Source organism: Rhipicephalus microplus, chromosome 5 (genome assembly GCF_043290135.1).
Source record: "Rhipicephalus microplus isolate Deutch F79 chromosome 5, USDA_Rmic, whole genome shotgun sequence".
In the NCBI taxonomy this organism is placed as follows: domain Eukaryota; kingdom Metazoa; phylum Arthropoda; class Arachnida; order Ixodida; family Ixodidae; genus Rhipicephalus; species Rhipicephalus microplus.
In genome coordinates, this window is record NC_134704.1 from 2,993,706 (window position 1) to 3,009,997 (window position 16,292).

Below are 16,292 nucleotides of genomic sequence, written 5' to 3' on the forward strand. Positions count from 1 at the left end.
CAGTATGGAAGCAGCAACCGCGTGCGCGCCGACCAGAGGTAGAAGAGGAGGACGAGGATCGTGAGTGCGCTCGGGGCGCGTGGCAATCAAACGTCGGCACGGGCTTAACTGACGTTATCCTGTAGATGGTGTTTTGGCTGAGTATTGGGTGAATTTGACCTGCTGTAACTAAATAACGATGCATATTACTTGTTTAGGCGATCGAATCAGTGACAATGCCTAATTTGTCTCCTCGCCAAGGGTACATTCCTTGGCCAGCCTCCTTGTCTAATGATTTGTCATTGGTATCTTTTTTTCCGCACTGATGTTAACAGCATCCCTGTCGCGCTAGTGCCCTCGAGTGGTGGATTTATTAGGTTCAACAACCCAAAGGCACTCCAAGAGGAGCTGCAGGCCATGACGCCGCACTTACAACTGACAAGTGATGTTCGACAGTTCGGAAGAGGCGGTTTAGTATGCAGATCGTCAGATCCGTCTTAAGTTTCAGACATCCTAAAGTGCAAGACATTTGTTTCAGTCTCAGTGAGTCCGTTTATTCCGCCTCATTTAGCATGCACTAAAGAACTTCGAGGAGTCGACTCTAGACTAATGCCCACTGAGACTCTAGAAAAGCTGTCTGATGCTGAGGTCATAGCTGTGTACCGATGCAATCACTTAATTAACAGTGAGAAAGTCCCCACTGAGACGGTTATTGCTACCTTTGCCGGCACTTGCCCATCAGAGTTGAAAATATGGCAACTCATTTTCAGAGTCGAGCGCCTTGCTTCTTGTCCTCTCCAGTGTCTAAACTGTATGCGTTTTGGTCCCGTAGGGGGCTGTAAGTCATATTCATGTTGTCTGATCTGTGGCGATCACCATCCGTCGAATAGGTGCACTACTGAAACCGAAAAGTGCTGCCTCTGCGCAGGAAATCATGTGGCCAATTACTCAAACTGCACCGCTAGAGACAACGAAATCCAACTGCTACAAATAGTGGACAGATGACATTGCTCGTGGCAAGAAGCGATAACAGTTGTGAAGAATAGGGCCTCTAGATATGCAGGGGTCACTTTGAGGCACGAGCCACTAGGTGAGATGAAGCTTTTGAATTTTATTGAATCAGCAGTAAAGAAGGCAATGTCAAAAGCACTGGAACACATAGTTACGTGCGTAAGTGAGTGGATTACTCAAGTGTTTTGCTCACAATTACACAGCTGGTTTCAACAGTAGCAGTACCGATAGCCAAGCTGACACCTTGTGCAGTAGAAGAGATGTCAAACTTAGACCCACCGTGGCAACTCCAAGAAGAAGAAACACCAATTTTGTCTGAACCTTCTCTCAACTCATGAAGAGAATCAGAATGAATTGGACGTATGTCAAGATTTCAGGCGTCAGAAGCGCACTGGATCTCCAGTTTTGTCTGAACTTTCTCTCAACTCACGAAGAGGATCAGAATGAATTGGACGTATGTCAAGATTTCAGGCGTCAGAAGCGCACTGGATCTCCAGTAAAATCTCCCTGCCCAAGTTCAAAAACTAAAAATGGCAGCTCTAATGCTAGTTCAATCATCAAAGATCATTTTAGAAGCAGAAGTTGCTGAAGTGATTCGTTTGTCAACATAAATACTTTGAAAGTAAAACAGTGAAGTTGTCGCCCTTTGATTTCCGCTTCATCTGACTTGCTTTGCTTATTTAATTAATTATATCCCAATAGCATTATTGCAAGAAATCTGGCTTAACCCCTCTAAGAATTATCATGACAACAATTTTAGAGCATTTTGGCTAGACCGTTCATCCCTAGGAAGTAAGTTGTTTAATTATTATTGTCGAATAAATTATCCCACACAGGGAGAGTAGCTTTTCAGTATATGTCCTCAGACTGTGAAATTTTGGCTGTAGACCTAAGTATGCCAAAGCACTGCCCTTTTTCCCTTATAAACGCATATTTTCCTACAGGTGTGCATAATACTCAACAATTAGATACTGCTTTAGCCAGTTGCAAGAATGAATTCCTGGTGACTGGCAATTTCAACTCACATCATGTTTTGTGGGGATTTCGAACAGACTTTTGGTAGTAGACTTCTGTGGGGTAGGATGATTCATAAAAACATTACTTGCCTAAATGGGAGGCAGCCTAAATTTATTTGCGGCTGGACACAATAAGCTGGCAAAGCCATAAACACGTATAATGTTTGCCCCATATCTCACGTTTTGTGCGGGAAAGCTGATGGAGACTATGGTGCGAGATCGGCTATGCGAGTTTTTGGAGAACCAACACGTATTTGCTGACACCATGTTCGGGTTCCTTCCGCACCGGTTCGCACAGGATGTCTTGCTTCAGTTAGACCGCAAAATTCTAAATCCCGTCAATTACCCCCTTAATGACAAGGCAGTACTCGCCATCAACTTGAAAGGAGCTTTCGACAACGTGACACATGATATCATTCTGACGCACCTTTCCCAAACCAACTGCGGACACAAAACGCTTCGATACATTAGACAATTCCTCTCTGACCAACAGTCATACATTCGAATACAAAATGAAGAACATGGCCCCTACCAATTAGGAACGAGAGGTACCTCACAGGACGCGGTCCTCTCACCACTATTGTTTAATCTGGCGATGATGAGCCTACCGGCTCAGCTGGAGAGTGTTGAAGGCGTACAACACGCACTTTACGCCGACGACATTACCATATGGGCTAAACACGAATCGGTAGGAGACATAGAAGCCAACCTGCAGCAAGCGGCGGAGATCGTGGATAACTACGCCCGCTGCTGCGGCCTTCACTGCTCCCCGACCAAATGGAAATTTGTGCACATTCACTCCTCGCTAAAGTGCACTCCCAAAATTGAACTGTCCTTGCAAAGCGGACCCATCCCAGAACACAATGAGATTTGAGTACTGGGTCTGTTTATTCACAAACATCGCCGAGTCAATACAAAATTGACAAAACTGCATCAGGTGGGGACCAGGTGGGCTGTATGGTCCGCCGGGTTTCCAACAAGCGCGGGGAGTTTCGTTGCAGAGACCCCTTGCGGCTGGCGCATGCATTCGTAACCAGTCGAGTCCTCTACTCGGCTCCTTACCTCTATCTATGCAAGTTTCACGAGAACGCCCTTGAAGTGATTCTCACGAAGATGTACAAGTGTGCCCTCAATCTCCCTATAACCAAATCCAACCAGCGCCTTGTGGGCCTGGGGATGGTAAACACTTTTGCAGAGCTCCGGGAGGCACACTTGACCAATCAATACACGAGACTTTCAAGGACTCCGTCAGGTCGCCGCCTATTAGCCCGACTACACATCCACCATCCAACAGAGACGGAAGAGCGCGTACGCATTCCAGAAGTCTAGAAATACGCCCTGCATGTGCACCCTCTTCCGGCCAACATGACACGTGACAACCACAGTGGCAGGCACCTTGCGCGGGCGGAGGCACTAGCTCGCCACTATGGGAACAAACACAGGATATTTTACGTGGACGCCTCCGGCCCTCACCATGGGGGGTGGTAGACGGCTGCAGTCGTCCCCAAATGTCGCGGTGAATGGCCTCACATCGCACCAGCTGCCGCAGACCTGAACTCGCGCGTCAGCATTACAGGCTTGAGAGAGGCCTGCTGAAATATTCAATGCGGGTATGTCCCACACCTGGCGTATTGCATCTTACAAAACAGCAATTACGTCGGAGCCTTCGTGTCCCGAAGGATCATGTAGGCTCCAGCTCACATGGGCCTCGAAGGCAATGAAACGGCTGACGCCGCGGCCCATGCGCTCACTCTCCGTGTAACGCCTTCAGACTCTTCCGAAATTAATCTCGAACCCAATCCGGCCTTAACATTTCGAGAAATTACTGAATTCGACCGATTCGGCCATTTAATTTATCCTAAACACTGTAAGGGCCTTACAAAGGCGGAGGAGTGTTCACTCCTCTGCCTTTACACCAAGACATTGTTGTGCCCGGCAGTTTTTAAATATCTCGATCCTGCCTGTACAGGAAAATGCCCGCACTGCGCAGAGAAGCCTTCGGACATCTTCCACATGGTGTGGGCATGCCAGTCAACCCCTTGCCTCACCCCAAAACCAAATCGTACCTGGGGGAACTGGGAGTTTTCCAACCCTGCTCAGTTTTCCCAACCTGACGAGCCAGAAGGCCCCAATTAACCGAGCCCGAGTCACTTTGGACGCCAATGGTCTTCTGTAATGAGGAGCCAACCTAGTGTTTGTGAGGGGTGGCTCGCACTGGGCCACCACCCACATACTCCCTGTATATAGTTATAATAAAGTTTTTTCTCTCTCTCTCTCTACATTTCACAGCTTAATTTTTTCAGTAAATTCTTGGAAAACAACTGATTTCTCTTCAAATAGTGACCATCCTCCTGTGTACTTTGAAATCGCATGTCCTATAAAATCTCTCGAAAGAATAGAGAAAACATTGGTCAATTAATGAACATCTAAAGTCTGCTTGCGTTGTAATTTTAGGGAGTTGTCTAGCGGTCAAAATGAAGACCCTGGTAAAAATTGTGGGGGTGCTGACAGCCCATATAAGTTGTTTGCGCCGCGTGGTGCATGTGTCTTGCATTAAAGCCGTATTTCGGGGGTGACAACTATTGAGAGATAGGTGGCGTAGTGTTCGCAAGCGGTGATCACCACTATCATCATCGTGGTTGGTAGAGCGGTAGCGCTGGCGGTGACCTCTGGCGGAAGGCAAGCCTTGGTGGCGAGCGAGAGAGTTGAGCGAGTCTTTTTTTCTTTTTTCGTTTTTTGGCATGAGGCGGTAGCCCAGACGGTTGCCTCCAGCGGTGTGTCTGCCGTGAACGGCATCGCGGGTCGTCTGCGGTGGGCCCACGTAGTGGGTCAGGCGTTAGCGACACCGCCTTGTTTGTCATGTTGTTGAGTGTTTAATAGTGTGTAAGGATGTCTTAGCATGTTAATCACAATATTGTCGTTCAAAAGTAGTTAAATAAATATGTGTTGTTTTGGTTCGTTCTGTCAGCTGTGTCCGTGCACACCAAGAGTGTAGCGGTGGCGCTCGCTTCTTCGAGACCCCACACAATGTCTGTTCTGCTTTAAAATCTCCAAGAACACTTCAGAATTTATAATTGCTTCGGTGTCAACCATAAATCCCTCACGTAGCAGATGGTGGAATACTGAGTGCACACGAGACAATAGAAGAATAATAGCAGCATAAAAAAGACATGTGCAATCAGAGTCCACAAAATTGGAAGGATTATCAGTTCATTGCGGCAACATTTAGACACACTGTATCACAGCGAAAGAGAAATGTGATCAAGAACATTTCGAGTACCTGTCTAAATCGAATTACAAAGGTGTTTTATTCAATTTCCTGTATGGTTGAAAGAGGATCCCTATATCAGGAAACGTTGACTCAGTAGTTCATACCTCACAAAAACTACAAGAATCATTAAATCAATTGGCTGAAGGATTAAAAAACAGGTTCTCAAGGCCTCTTCCCAATTTTGTTGATGCACCAGCCATCTATGACTACACAGAATTATTGACTTCCGAATTAAATCAGGCTATGGAAAGATTGCCAAATGCAGCACCATGCCCCGATAGAATGACAAATCTAATGCTAAAAGTACTACACCAGGAATATTCAAATGAACTTTTAGGTCTCGTAAATTATTCCCTTACAAGAGCATGGATACCTTATGAATGAAAGATTGCGAAAATTATATCATTGCTTAAGAAACAAGGGGCAGGCTATAATCTAGACAACATACGATCGATAGCTTTAACATTTAATGTAAGAAAACTTATTAAAAGGGTACTTCATGGCCATATAAGTAGGTTTATTAATGAAAAACAACTGCTGCGCTTTTCTGATTTTAGATCTGGATATTCCATACGGCATGCACATGTAGATCTGGAAAGTAGTATATTCACATTGTCCGTCACAAAAAGCAGTATGTGGCTTTAGTAACATTAGACATATGTAAAGCATACGATAGTGTAGAGCAGTGGTTCTCAAATGGGGGTCCACGAAGCCACTTCTATGATCCGCGAAAGCCTCAACCGCTTTTTGTTTTTACACTTTTTGGAGTTTAGTTCGGTCGTGACTCCAAGTAAATACCGAAACAGGTTGAATGTGCCTGCAGATGTGCAACTCTGTTTAAGCGTGACTGTGCCACGTATTGATGAACTGTCCAAAATGAAATGATATGGCACGCTTGTTTGATATATTAGGTAGCAGTAAAAGGCACCTGTTGGATGCTCCAGTTGCATTAATTTACTTACGTACCTCCCCCCTCTTTCCCCTTCACTGCAAGGTGTCCCCCATCCTTTCCACCAGTGGTCCCCGACACATCCATGGCTGAGAACCACTGGTGTAGAATATCCTGTCTTCATTAACCAGTTACGGAGTCATGGCTTCCCACCTTATATCTTAGCATGGGTGATAGAATTTTTAATTGGAAGGGAATTATATTGTTTTAAAGCCAGTTTTTCTTCTTGTACGCACCAGCAAACTCGAGATGTACCTCAGGGGTAAGTACTTTTTCCCGTATTATTCGACATAGTGCTTAGTACCATCCCCGCTCAGTCAGATGTGAAAACCCATGTTTATGCTGACGACACTGCTTTCTTTGCAATGGCAAATGATATCCAGTGTCTTTACAATATCTTGCAAACATATCTAAATGAACTCGTACATTGGCTGGATGATTTGATGTTGAACCTGAATACCAATAAATCCACTATTTTTGTTTTTCCTGTTCAAGATCATGTACAGATATCTATTAATTATAGGCTACAAAATATCCCGTAAATATAATCATTCAAATACCTTGGAATTATGTATAATGAAAATCTCAACTGGCACCCTCACACTGAATACATTGCGACAAAAGGAGTATGTGCAATGGGCGTATTGCGGATGTTGAGCAGCTGTAGATCTGAGATGAGAAGGAAGGCACTTTTGATGATATATAAAATGTATGTCCAACCTGTGTTAAGAGTTTGGCTGCGTTCTTTTTTCTGGTGCGCCAGCCTACAAGTTTCAGTCGCAGGTTTTACGGCTCTGCTGAGGATAGACTTCCAAAGTATACTGCAAATGCAGTGTTATACCTTGAAGCACGAATGCCACCTCTTTCATGTCGCTTTAACATTCTTACTATGCAGACTTTTTTACAATTATATGAAGCAATCTTTAACCCTGATCAAATTATTTTTATTTTCAATCCTGGCTTATTTTTCTTCGTGCATTGGCCCAGATTTCACAAACCGCAAATAGTATTTGTTCAATCGTTACTTGAGCCTCTAAATGTACAAGTTCGTGATCTGCTTCCTTTAACTGTAGAACAAAGTTCTTCAGAAATTGTTTACCACGATATCTTCCCAACTCACGCTAAGCTAGTACCTACCGGCATTTTAAATAGTTTACTGCAGGAAAATTTAAGTACTCTGCCAACGAATGTCATATTGTAACAGATGCATCGTAATCAGATGAAAAATCAGGCGTCGGAATATATTGCTCTGTACTTGATTGGTCATTTTCACTGCGCTTACCCAATTTTCTTCCCATTTTGCTGGCTGAATTTATGGCAATAATGTTAGCTTTAGCGCATGGTAAATACTTTGATTCCAGTCGTAGCAATCACAACTGATTCATTATCTGTGTGCTCTTTTCTGTCCCCATCCGGTTGCTCACCCATACTGAAACTTTCTAAATCCTTGGTTCCCTGTCATCTCCGTTCATTTCCATTCATTTAATCTGGGCACAAGGGCACAAAGCTTTGTTGTTAAACGAAATGGCTGATTCTCTTGCGAACGCATTGCTTTCAGCACCAATCATTCTTATTTTCTCACCTACAGTACACATTACGGTGGTGCAATTTCGCATGCTTATTATCAGGCAAAATTTATCATACCCTGCACTGATGGCTTCTCTGGAGTAAAATTATTCATTATTTCCCTGGCACCGCAAACTGTCTACTTCAAGGATGATGGAAGTTGTGATCCCGAAATTTCTTTGCCACATTACCTTCATCAATTTTTACTTGCATAGATCAGGTTTATTGAATTCTCCTATGTGCATTTACTGTAATCAAGAGGAAACGATTAGTCATTTTTTATTATCTTGTCGCCCTTTCTATTTATTCAGGAAACGCATACTAGCACCACCTCTTCAAAGACTGGGCTTACAATTATCGGAACCTGCTCTTCTTTCTTTTGGAGCCTCTACAGTGGGGTACAGCTACAAGGATGTTTTGTTCGCCGTTCAGGAATACATCACTGCAACTGAACGATTTTCTTGCTAAATTGTGGGCTCACTACATTTTTTTTTTCAAATTCGCAATTAGCCTTCCTATGAATTAAACAATGCAGAAAGTATCAGGAGAATTCACCGTATAATCGGCCAATCCCCTCCATTGGATACGGGCCATGTTACTTTTTTTCAACAACAAACAACAACAGCCACTAGCAGCGGCCGAGGCGTAGAGGAATAAACGAGGCTCCCGGTCTGGCTCCGCGTCTTCCCTGCGGGGTTCTGGGCCGAGCAGCCGCGAAACCCCCTACATTTGCCTCAACAGTATCCATAGCAAAAAAAAAAAAAAGGCCATATTCTGGGACGGAAAAGTTCACATTCCTGGCATCTTGAAGTAAAAAACCTCGCAATATAGACTGCACAATAAAAGCTGTCAGGCACAATGGTCTAATTACTAAAGCTGCTGTTCTCGCTGCAGCAACGTCGTCGTTCACCGAACCACGCTCTGAGTGATTGATATGTGGGGTTTAAATATGATTAAGAAAGATGCCGTAGTGGAGGGCCCCGGAAACTTCGACCACCCGGAATCGTGCACCAAAATCTCAGCTGCCTCAATCGAAAAAGCAGTCGCCGCAGCCGGGATTCGATCCCGCAACCTGCCGGTCAGCAGCCGAGTGCCTTGGCCACTAGACCACAGCGGCGGGGCCCGTTGTGAATGAAAGCCGATTTTGGGGAACTCACTTTTTCGTTTTTTCGCCGGTCCTGACGGCCAAGAATCTGCGGTCGAGTCGTCGTCTCTCATCCAATGTATGTCAAGACGGGACGCGCCCACGTTTTGTTCGCACCGCGCAGCCTCGTGTGCGCCTAGCCGTCGAGGTGCGGCGACTTTTCTTCGAGAAGACATTTTTCCAGCAATTCTTTTGCCAGCGCGTCCGGATCACACGGGACCGTGCAGTTAAATCAGTTAAAAACAGTCAGACAGCCACAGAACACTTCGACAGCGGGGCACCTCATACCAGACCAGGATGCGTTGGTATAACTAGTAAAACACAACAAACTTTGCGCCCGCAACAAATCAATTTAGCGAGGACAAGGGTCATAATTACCCAAACACCGCGAGTGCGCCGGTTGCCATCATAGCTCAGTGGTTAGAGCACTGGTCTTGTAAACCAGGGGTCGTGAGTTCAATCCTCACTGGTGGCTAATTAAATATTCTTTTTTTATTTAATTTTTTAATCGGCAAATAAAATTTTCACACACACAAAAGAACAAACATTCCATGTCGTTGACCTTCCTCTGACTACGGTGAGAGTAGAATCCGTGTTCTGTGGTAGAATATACTTACTAGTGTGCCGACCACGGCCATCGCGAAGGCGTAGTGTAACGATGACGATAGTTATAGCGCGAGAACAAAACGACGACACAGAGACAAGAAGGACACGAAAGACACGAGCGCTAACTTCCAACTAACGTTTCAAGTTGGAAGTTAGCGCTCGTGTCTTTCGTGTCCTTCTTGTCTCAGTGTCGTCGTTTTGTTCTCGCGCTATAACTATCGTCATGCCATACCAACTAGCCCAAGCTGCCACACTTCGTAGAGTAGGAAGGAAGGAAGGAAGTATGTTTATTTACAGAAAGGCAGAGAGGTCGGCCTGAGCGATAGTTTGCTCTAGCCTGCTACTCTACACTGGGGGAAGGGAAAGGGGAAAAGAAAGATTAATGGATGACGATGGTGAGATAGAGAGGTGAGTATGTAGTGTTCTTTCTAGCTGAGACACATTTTAGAGCCGCGCACATAGTCCTTCGTAGAGTAACATACTATGTTACTCTATGGCGAAGGCACGGAGAATGCAAGGAGGTTCTATAGACCCTCTGGAGTGGCAGTCCCGGCCGCCGCCAACAGGAGCAAGCAATGGCGAAATTCTTTTACCGTGCATGGTCCGAGCAGAGTGTTTCGCAACAAGCGAGCGTCTCAAATCGACCCCTTTGTTAGTGGTTATAGACCAAGCAGGATTAAAAAAAAATTGCTGGAGTGGAAGCTCCCGCAATGCCTTTGCCAGCAGACGTGAAGTCAGTTTTTGCCAGTGCCAAGATGGCGGAAACATGCTCTTTCCTGATAGTGCCCACTTAGAAATGAAGTGGCTTTGAGATGTTAGTGTAAATGCTACGTTAGTTCTATATTAAAAGATAGTTGTTCCCGACAAAATAGCACATAAAAACGAGTATGGGTGGCTGAACTTCCTTTCCTTCCTCCGTGGGAGCAAGTGAAACCGCTGGCGGCCATACTGCTAGAGGAAAAACAGGTCAGACCCGCCATAGACCGCAATGGAATAGGCGCGTTTCGCGCGTCGGTTTGCAGTTCTAAGCTAAAAAAATGAGATGGAAACCACTTTTAGATTACACCAACGAATAAACGCCTCTTCTTGTTTATTAAACAAATTATTTCATGCACCCATTGTCAGCTGCACGCTTTCAGATCAATCTGCTGCCGAGGGATGCTTCGCATATCGAGCTTGCTGGCGCACTATTGCGGTACAAAAGGGTTGTAGTATTTATCGGGTGTTTTAAATGTGCCTGCACATACTGAAGATCAAGGAGAACGTGACATTTGCTCACCTCTTTCATATATGTGCTGCTGTGTGTGTCGGGAGATTACCAGAGAAAAATATAAAAGGAAGTTGAAATAATTAAAGCTAATGTTAAAAAAGAGAGGTAAATAAGTAAACTGGGAGTCACCAGTAATTTTTCTAGAGTTATCAAATTCTAACCAATTTACAGGCGGAACCAAAACCGAAGCACCGATGTTGCGTGCAACCGCGACAAACTCTGGGAGACATACCAAAATGAACCGCTTATCACACACCTTTCCTTTCTCCGTGGCTTATAAGAACGATTGGCTACCCTAGATTGGCGTTAGTTATACCAACGCCTCCTCTAGAAAGATGCCTGAGGAATGGCTCGCGCTCTCAGCGGAGTTGGCCTGCATTCAGTTTTAAAAATGCTCCGCATGGTGGCGCTCGCGAAAAACACTATTGTCACGGGGTCATGACGTGGCCGAAGACAGGAGACTTCGTGTTGGGATTTAACTGTTTATTTGGGCGAACCTGTGCCCGGTAAACGGAAAGTCCAATTACCGCAGCAGTCTCGCACAGATAGCAGTCTCGGACTGATTGCGGCGAACGGAGCGTCGGCCTTCGATCAACAACTGACAAGCGGTGAAGCGCATCGGCATTTATACTCTTGCCGTCGAATGTTCTAGCGTTATCGCTGGCGGTGGCGTAGGTTCCAGAACAATCTGTACCGTTCGCACAGTGGGCGTGATCTTATAAAACTGATCTACTACAGTCCAGAACCTTCTCGAAAACTGCAGGCGCGGTTTGCGCTGAGAATCGTGTGGTGTTTTGGGACAATAACAAAAACTTGGGAAATGGAACGTGGCATTGCCCCCCTCTGAAAAAAGGCATCGTCCCGATGCTTTAACTAAAGATGAAAGTACAATAATGATGCAAGAAAGTACAATGAATAAATTACGATACAACAATAATACAAAAAACACTAGTTCAGTTTGTTAACGCGCATGAAACGGCTTGAGACGCGCGACATGGACGACTTCAGGTCGCGATCGGCGTCGTTGAGAGTTCGTGATGCCGTCGGGGACAACCTCGTAATCAAGTGGGCCGAGACGTCGAACCACCCTGTACGGTACGAAGTACCGTCGCAGAGGAGGAGGAGGTAAAACTTTATTAGACCAAGGGATTTGGGCACTTACGTCCCAGGGTCCCCGCACGACCCCACGGCGCTATGCGTTCATGAGTTCATGCAGTTCCATGACGTGGGCGGCCCGGTCAGTGGCGATTTTCTGCTTGGCCGGGTCCGTCGAGCGCAGCAAGGTCTCCCATTCCTCCCATGTGGTCAGTGGCTCCGGGCCCCGCGGGGGAGGGTCCGCCGGGCATTCCATGAGAATGTGGGTAAGGGTAGCGTGGGGGTGAGTGCATTGAGCACAGGACGGGGCGTACGCTCCCGGGTAAATGCGGGAAAGAAAATAGGGGGAGGGAAGGGTGCGGGTCTGAAGGCGACGCCATAATATTTGGTGAAAATTTTTGAGGGATCGGTGGGGTGGTGGGTGTAGCTGGCGTTCGGCGCGATGTGACTGGGTCATCTCGTTGAACGATTTGCATGCGCTCCCTGGAAGAGCCCGACTCCGATTCCGCCGCCGCCCGGTTGATGAGACCTCGGGCGTGGTCATTGGCGGCTTCGTTGCCGGGATTTCCAGAGTGCGCAGGCACCCAGATCAGCTCCGCATGGCGGGCCGGGTTTTTGGTGGGCGAGCTGAGAATTCTGAAAGCGCTCTCGTGGACTCGTCCTCGCGCGAAATTTAGGATCGCGGTTTTCGAGTCGGAAAGGACGTACCGGGCATCAGTGTGTGCGAGGGCAAGCGCGATCGCCGCTTCTTCCGAGGATTCCGGGGTGGATGCAGGAGGAAGGTGGAGAGTTGCAATGGGTTGGAGTGTGCGATCAACGACTGCAACTGCCGCGTCGTCGCCCGTGCAAGCTGCATCCACCCATACGGCGTCCTCTTCAGAACCGTAGTATTTGTGGAGAGCTTTTGCACGGGCCTTGCGGCGGGCCGAATGGTAGGTAACGTGGGTGTTTCTTGGGAGAGGTTTAACTATTATCTGTGTGTGTATGGGTCGGGGGATTGGTAGAAGTGTGGGGTCGGCTGCTGGTATGTGAATATTGAGGGTGTTAAATATGTAGCGTCCGGTGAAAGTCTGAGCTAAACGAGCGTATTGCGCTCGTCTGTGGGCCTCAGTGAGTTCGTGTGTGGTGTCATGGAGCCCAAGCTGAAGAAGTTTAGTGGTCTGTGTGTTAGGGGGGAGGTGTAAGGCCACCTTGTAGGCTTTACGAAGCATAGCATCCAGGGTGGCTATTTCTTCTTATCGAAGTCGGAGATACGGGATTGTATAAAGGAAGCGGCTCAGTATGAAGGCATGAATGAGACGACACAAATCGTGTTCCTTCATGCCATAGTGTTTTCCAGAAACTCTGCGGACGAGGTGCGAGAGCGCATCCATCACCCGCTGGAGTTTCCGGATAGTGAAAGTGTTACGGCCGTTATTTTGGATGTGAAGGCCCAAGATTCGGATTGTGTCGACCTCTGGGATAGGGCGCCCGTCCAGAGTAACGGTGATGGGGGCAGTGGGAAGAGTACGTGGTGAAGGGCGTATGAGAAGCAGCTCAGATTTTTGCGGGGAACAGGAGAGACCAATGCTTTGTGCGTGTTGTTGTGTAATGTTTGCGGCGGTTTGTAAGGTTTCCTCTATGTCGCCATCACTACCGTGGGTGGTCCACAGTGTGATGTCGTCTGCATAGAGGGTGTGGTGAAGGTGAGGGATATTGTGAAGAACGCGGGCTAAGGGAATGAGTGTGGCATTGAAGAGAAAAGGGGAAAGGACCGAACCTTGCGGAGTGCCTACACCACTGAGGGTATATGGAGGGGACGCATGGGGGCCCATATCAACCTCGGCCGTGCGTCCTGATAGGAAGGCTTGTATGTAGGCGTACATACGAACGCCCACATTGAGGGGGGAGAGAGCCGCCATGATCGCTCGGTGTTCTACTCAATCAAAGGCCTTGGTTAAGTCCAGGGCCAAGACGGCTTTAGTATGAGCGGGGATGAGAGGATCAAGAATGCCGTGCGTCAGTTGAAGCATGGCATCTTGGGCGGAGAGACACGGGCGGAAGCCCACCATGCTGTGCGGGTATAGGTTGTGGTCGTGCATGTGTTGAGTCAGTCTGTTTAAAGCAACGTGCTCGAGAAGCTTTCCGAGACACGATGTGAGTGAAATGGGGCGGAGGTTTGATATGGTAAGGGGTTTGTTAGGTTTAGGGATGAATACAATCTTGGCATGGCGCCAGGATTGCGGCAAGGTGCCTTCCTTCCAGCATTTATTAAAGTAATCTGTAATCTGTGCAATCGATTGATCATCCAGATTACGGAGCATGGAGTTAGTTATCCCGTCTTTCCCCGGTGCAGAGCTTGTTCGGATGTTCTGGAGGGCCATACGGACCTCTTGCTCCGATATGTCGTTGTCCAGGGCTTCATTCGGGGCTCCCGTGTAGGGCGGGAGAGGGGAGGAGGTGCCGGGTGCCATGTGTGTTGTGCGTAGTTGGTCCAGAAGGGTGTCAGGGAAAAGCGTTGAGTTGTAAAGTAGGCGTGTAATGTGATGTTGTGACGTTGTGCGTGAGTGTGTAGGGTCCATAAGGTGCCGTAGGAGGTGCCATGCGTACTTGGTAGAGAGGTTGCCAGCTATGCTGTTGCACACCTGACCCCAGTTGGAACGACACAACTCCTCGGCGTGCGCAGTTATTTGTGTCAGTAGCGTAGCCAGTCGGCGTTTTAACGTTCTGTTATGTTTCTGTCGTTTCCATCTCTTCAGTATTCTGTGGGGCGCCTCCCAGAGGTGGGCTAAGCGAGTGTCCAATGTAGGGGTGTTGGGTGGTGTGGTAATCTTTTGTGTGTGTGCGGTTATATCATCTAGGAGAGATGAGACCCAATGATCAATGTCTTGTATCGGGGTATTGGGGAGTTCCCGACGAGCGGATCGGATAGCGTCCCAGTGAATCAGATTGTGGGTGAGGAGTCGAGGTCTGTGTGGTGTGTGAGGTATTTGTATGGCGATAATATAATGGTCGCTTTCAAGTGTGTGTTGTGTACGAGACAATGAGATATCTTTGAGAGAACGGCTGAGTGTGAGGTCTGGACTAGTGTCCATTGTTACGCTATTGCCGATTCGGGTTGGTGTGAGAAAGTTGTTATGTGTAGTGAGGCGCAAGTCTTGAATGGTAGTCCAAAGCCTGCGACCCCGTGCTGTGGTGTACCGATAACCCCAGTCTGTATGCTGAGAGTTAAAATCGCCGTCTATGAGTAGGGGGTTTCGGCCCGCAATGCGGTGAATTCTCTGCAATAGCGCATCGAGAGTGGCCATGGCGTGGGGTGTGGTAGATATTGGCTATAAAAATCGGAGGTGTGTTAAGTTTCGTGGGGATGAGTTATATGAGGACGCACGTAGTGGAGGAGGTGATTGTGTGTTTTTGGTAGGTAAGGGTGCGATGAATAAGTGTGGACACTTGGGGAGTGTCAGTGGGGTCTGAGTGTACTGCATGGTAACTTGGAAGTTTGGCTTGGTGTTGCGTGTCCTGTAACAAAAGAAGTTTGGGTATGGCAGGGAGGGCAGGTATTAAGAGCTGCAGCGGTGCGCGCTTTCCCCGAAAGCCGCGGCAGTTCCATTGGATTAGTGATAGGTGGGTAGAAGTATCACGACCCGCCATATTGGAGCGTGGGCGGAGCTAGGATTGGTTGTTGTTGCTGTAGTGGAAGTGAAATAGAAGGAGCAGGTGTGTGTGAGATGTAGGTAGAAGACCCCTCATGTGATGAGCTGGTAGTTTCGAGCCTCTGAAGGCGGGTCTCAAATTGCGTAAACCTAGTTTCTAGAGTTTGGGTTAGGCGTGTGAATAGTGCATCCATCTGTTGCTCAAAACGAGTAGACAGCTGCTCGACTATCGTTGAAAATTTAGCTTCGATGCGCGCCTCCAACGCTACCAATTTGGCGTCAAATTTGGCTTCCAAGTTTCTTAGGTCAGCCTGATAATCGTCGACTGAGTCTGAACTGCGTTTCTTTTTAAGGGGGGGGGGGGGTGAGGAGTGTGTGGCGGGGCTGTTGGGTGACTGCGCAGTGGGTGGGGTGACTTGTTCTGGGGACGGCTGTTGCGAAGGAGGTGAGGGGGGAGTAGGGCTTTGTGTTAGAAGGGTCGTGAGACGGCTTACCTCCACACGCAGGGCCCGGAGCTCCTGGTCACGGGGGTCCGGGGCAGGCGGAGTGTTGGTTGCCGGTGGTCTGGTCCCATTGGGCGTCTTCAGCTTGTCCGCCCATGTAGGTTGGTCGGAACTCTTCAACTGCCCTTTTCGACCGTCGCAGAAGCTTTTCACTTAGTCCACGTCGGCGTATCGGCGTCCACACCCAAACACGTTCACCGGGCTGGTATTCCACGAAGTGTCATCGAAGGTTGTAACGGTGGCTGTCGGT

General features: G+C 47.6%; 1 protein-coding gene and 1 non-coding gene across 5 annotated transcripts in view; one reads left to right on the plus strand and one right to left on the minus strand.

Moving 5' to 3' along the window:
- Positions 1 to 9,345, minus strand: part of LOC119174039 (E3 ubiquitin-protein ligase SHPRH) — a 394,742-nt gene extending 385,397 nt beyond the window's left edge. Inside the window, exon 1 of one of the 4 annotated variants that reach the window (XM_075894712.1) lies at positions 8,950 to 9,343. In XM_075894712.1, the coding sequence (XP_075750827.1) occupies positions 8,950 to 9,112 (163 nt within the window). In that variant the 5' untranslated portion in view covers positions 9,113 to 9,343. Of the gene's footprint in view, positions 1 to 8,949 lie in introns of all 4 variants that reach the window. The other 3 variants (XM_075894713.1, XM_075894715.1, XM_075894714.1) reach the window with 3 other exon arrangements.
- TRNAT-UGU (transfer RNA threonine (anticodon UGU)) lies at positions 9,339 to 9,411 on the plus strand. The gene has a single exon. It is a non-coding gene; the product is annotated as a tRNA-Thr (tRNA).
- The last annotated feature ends 6,881 nt before the right edge of the window (positions 9,412 to 16,292 follow it).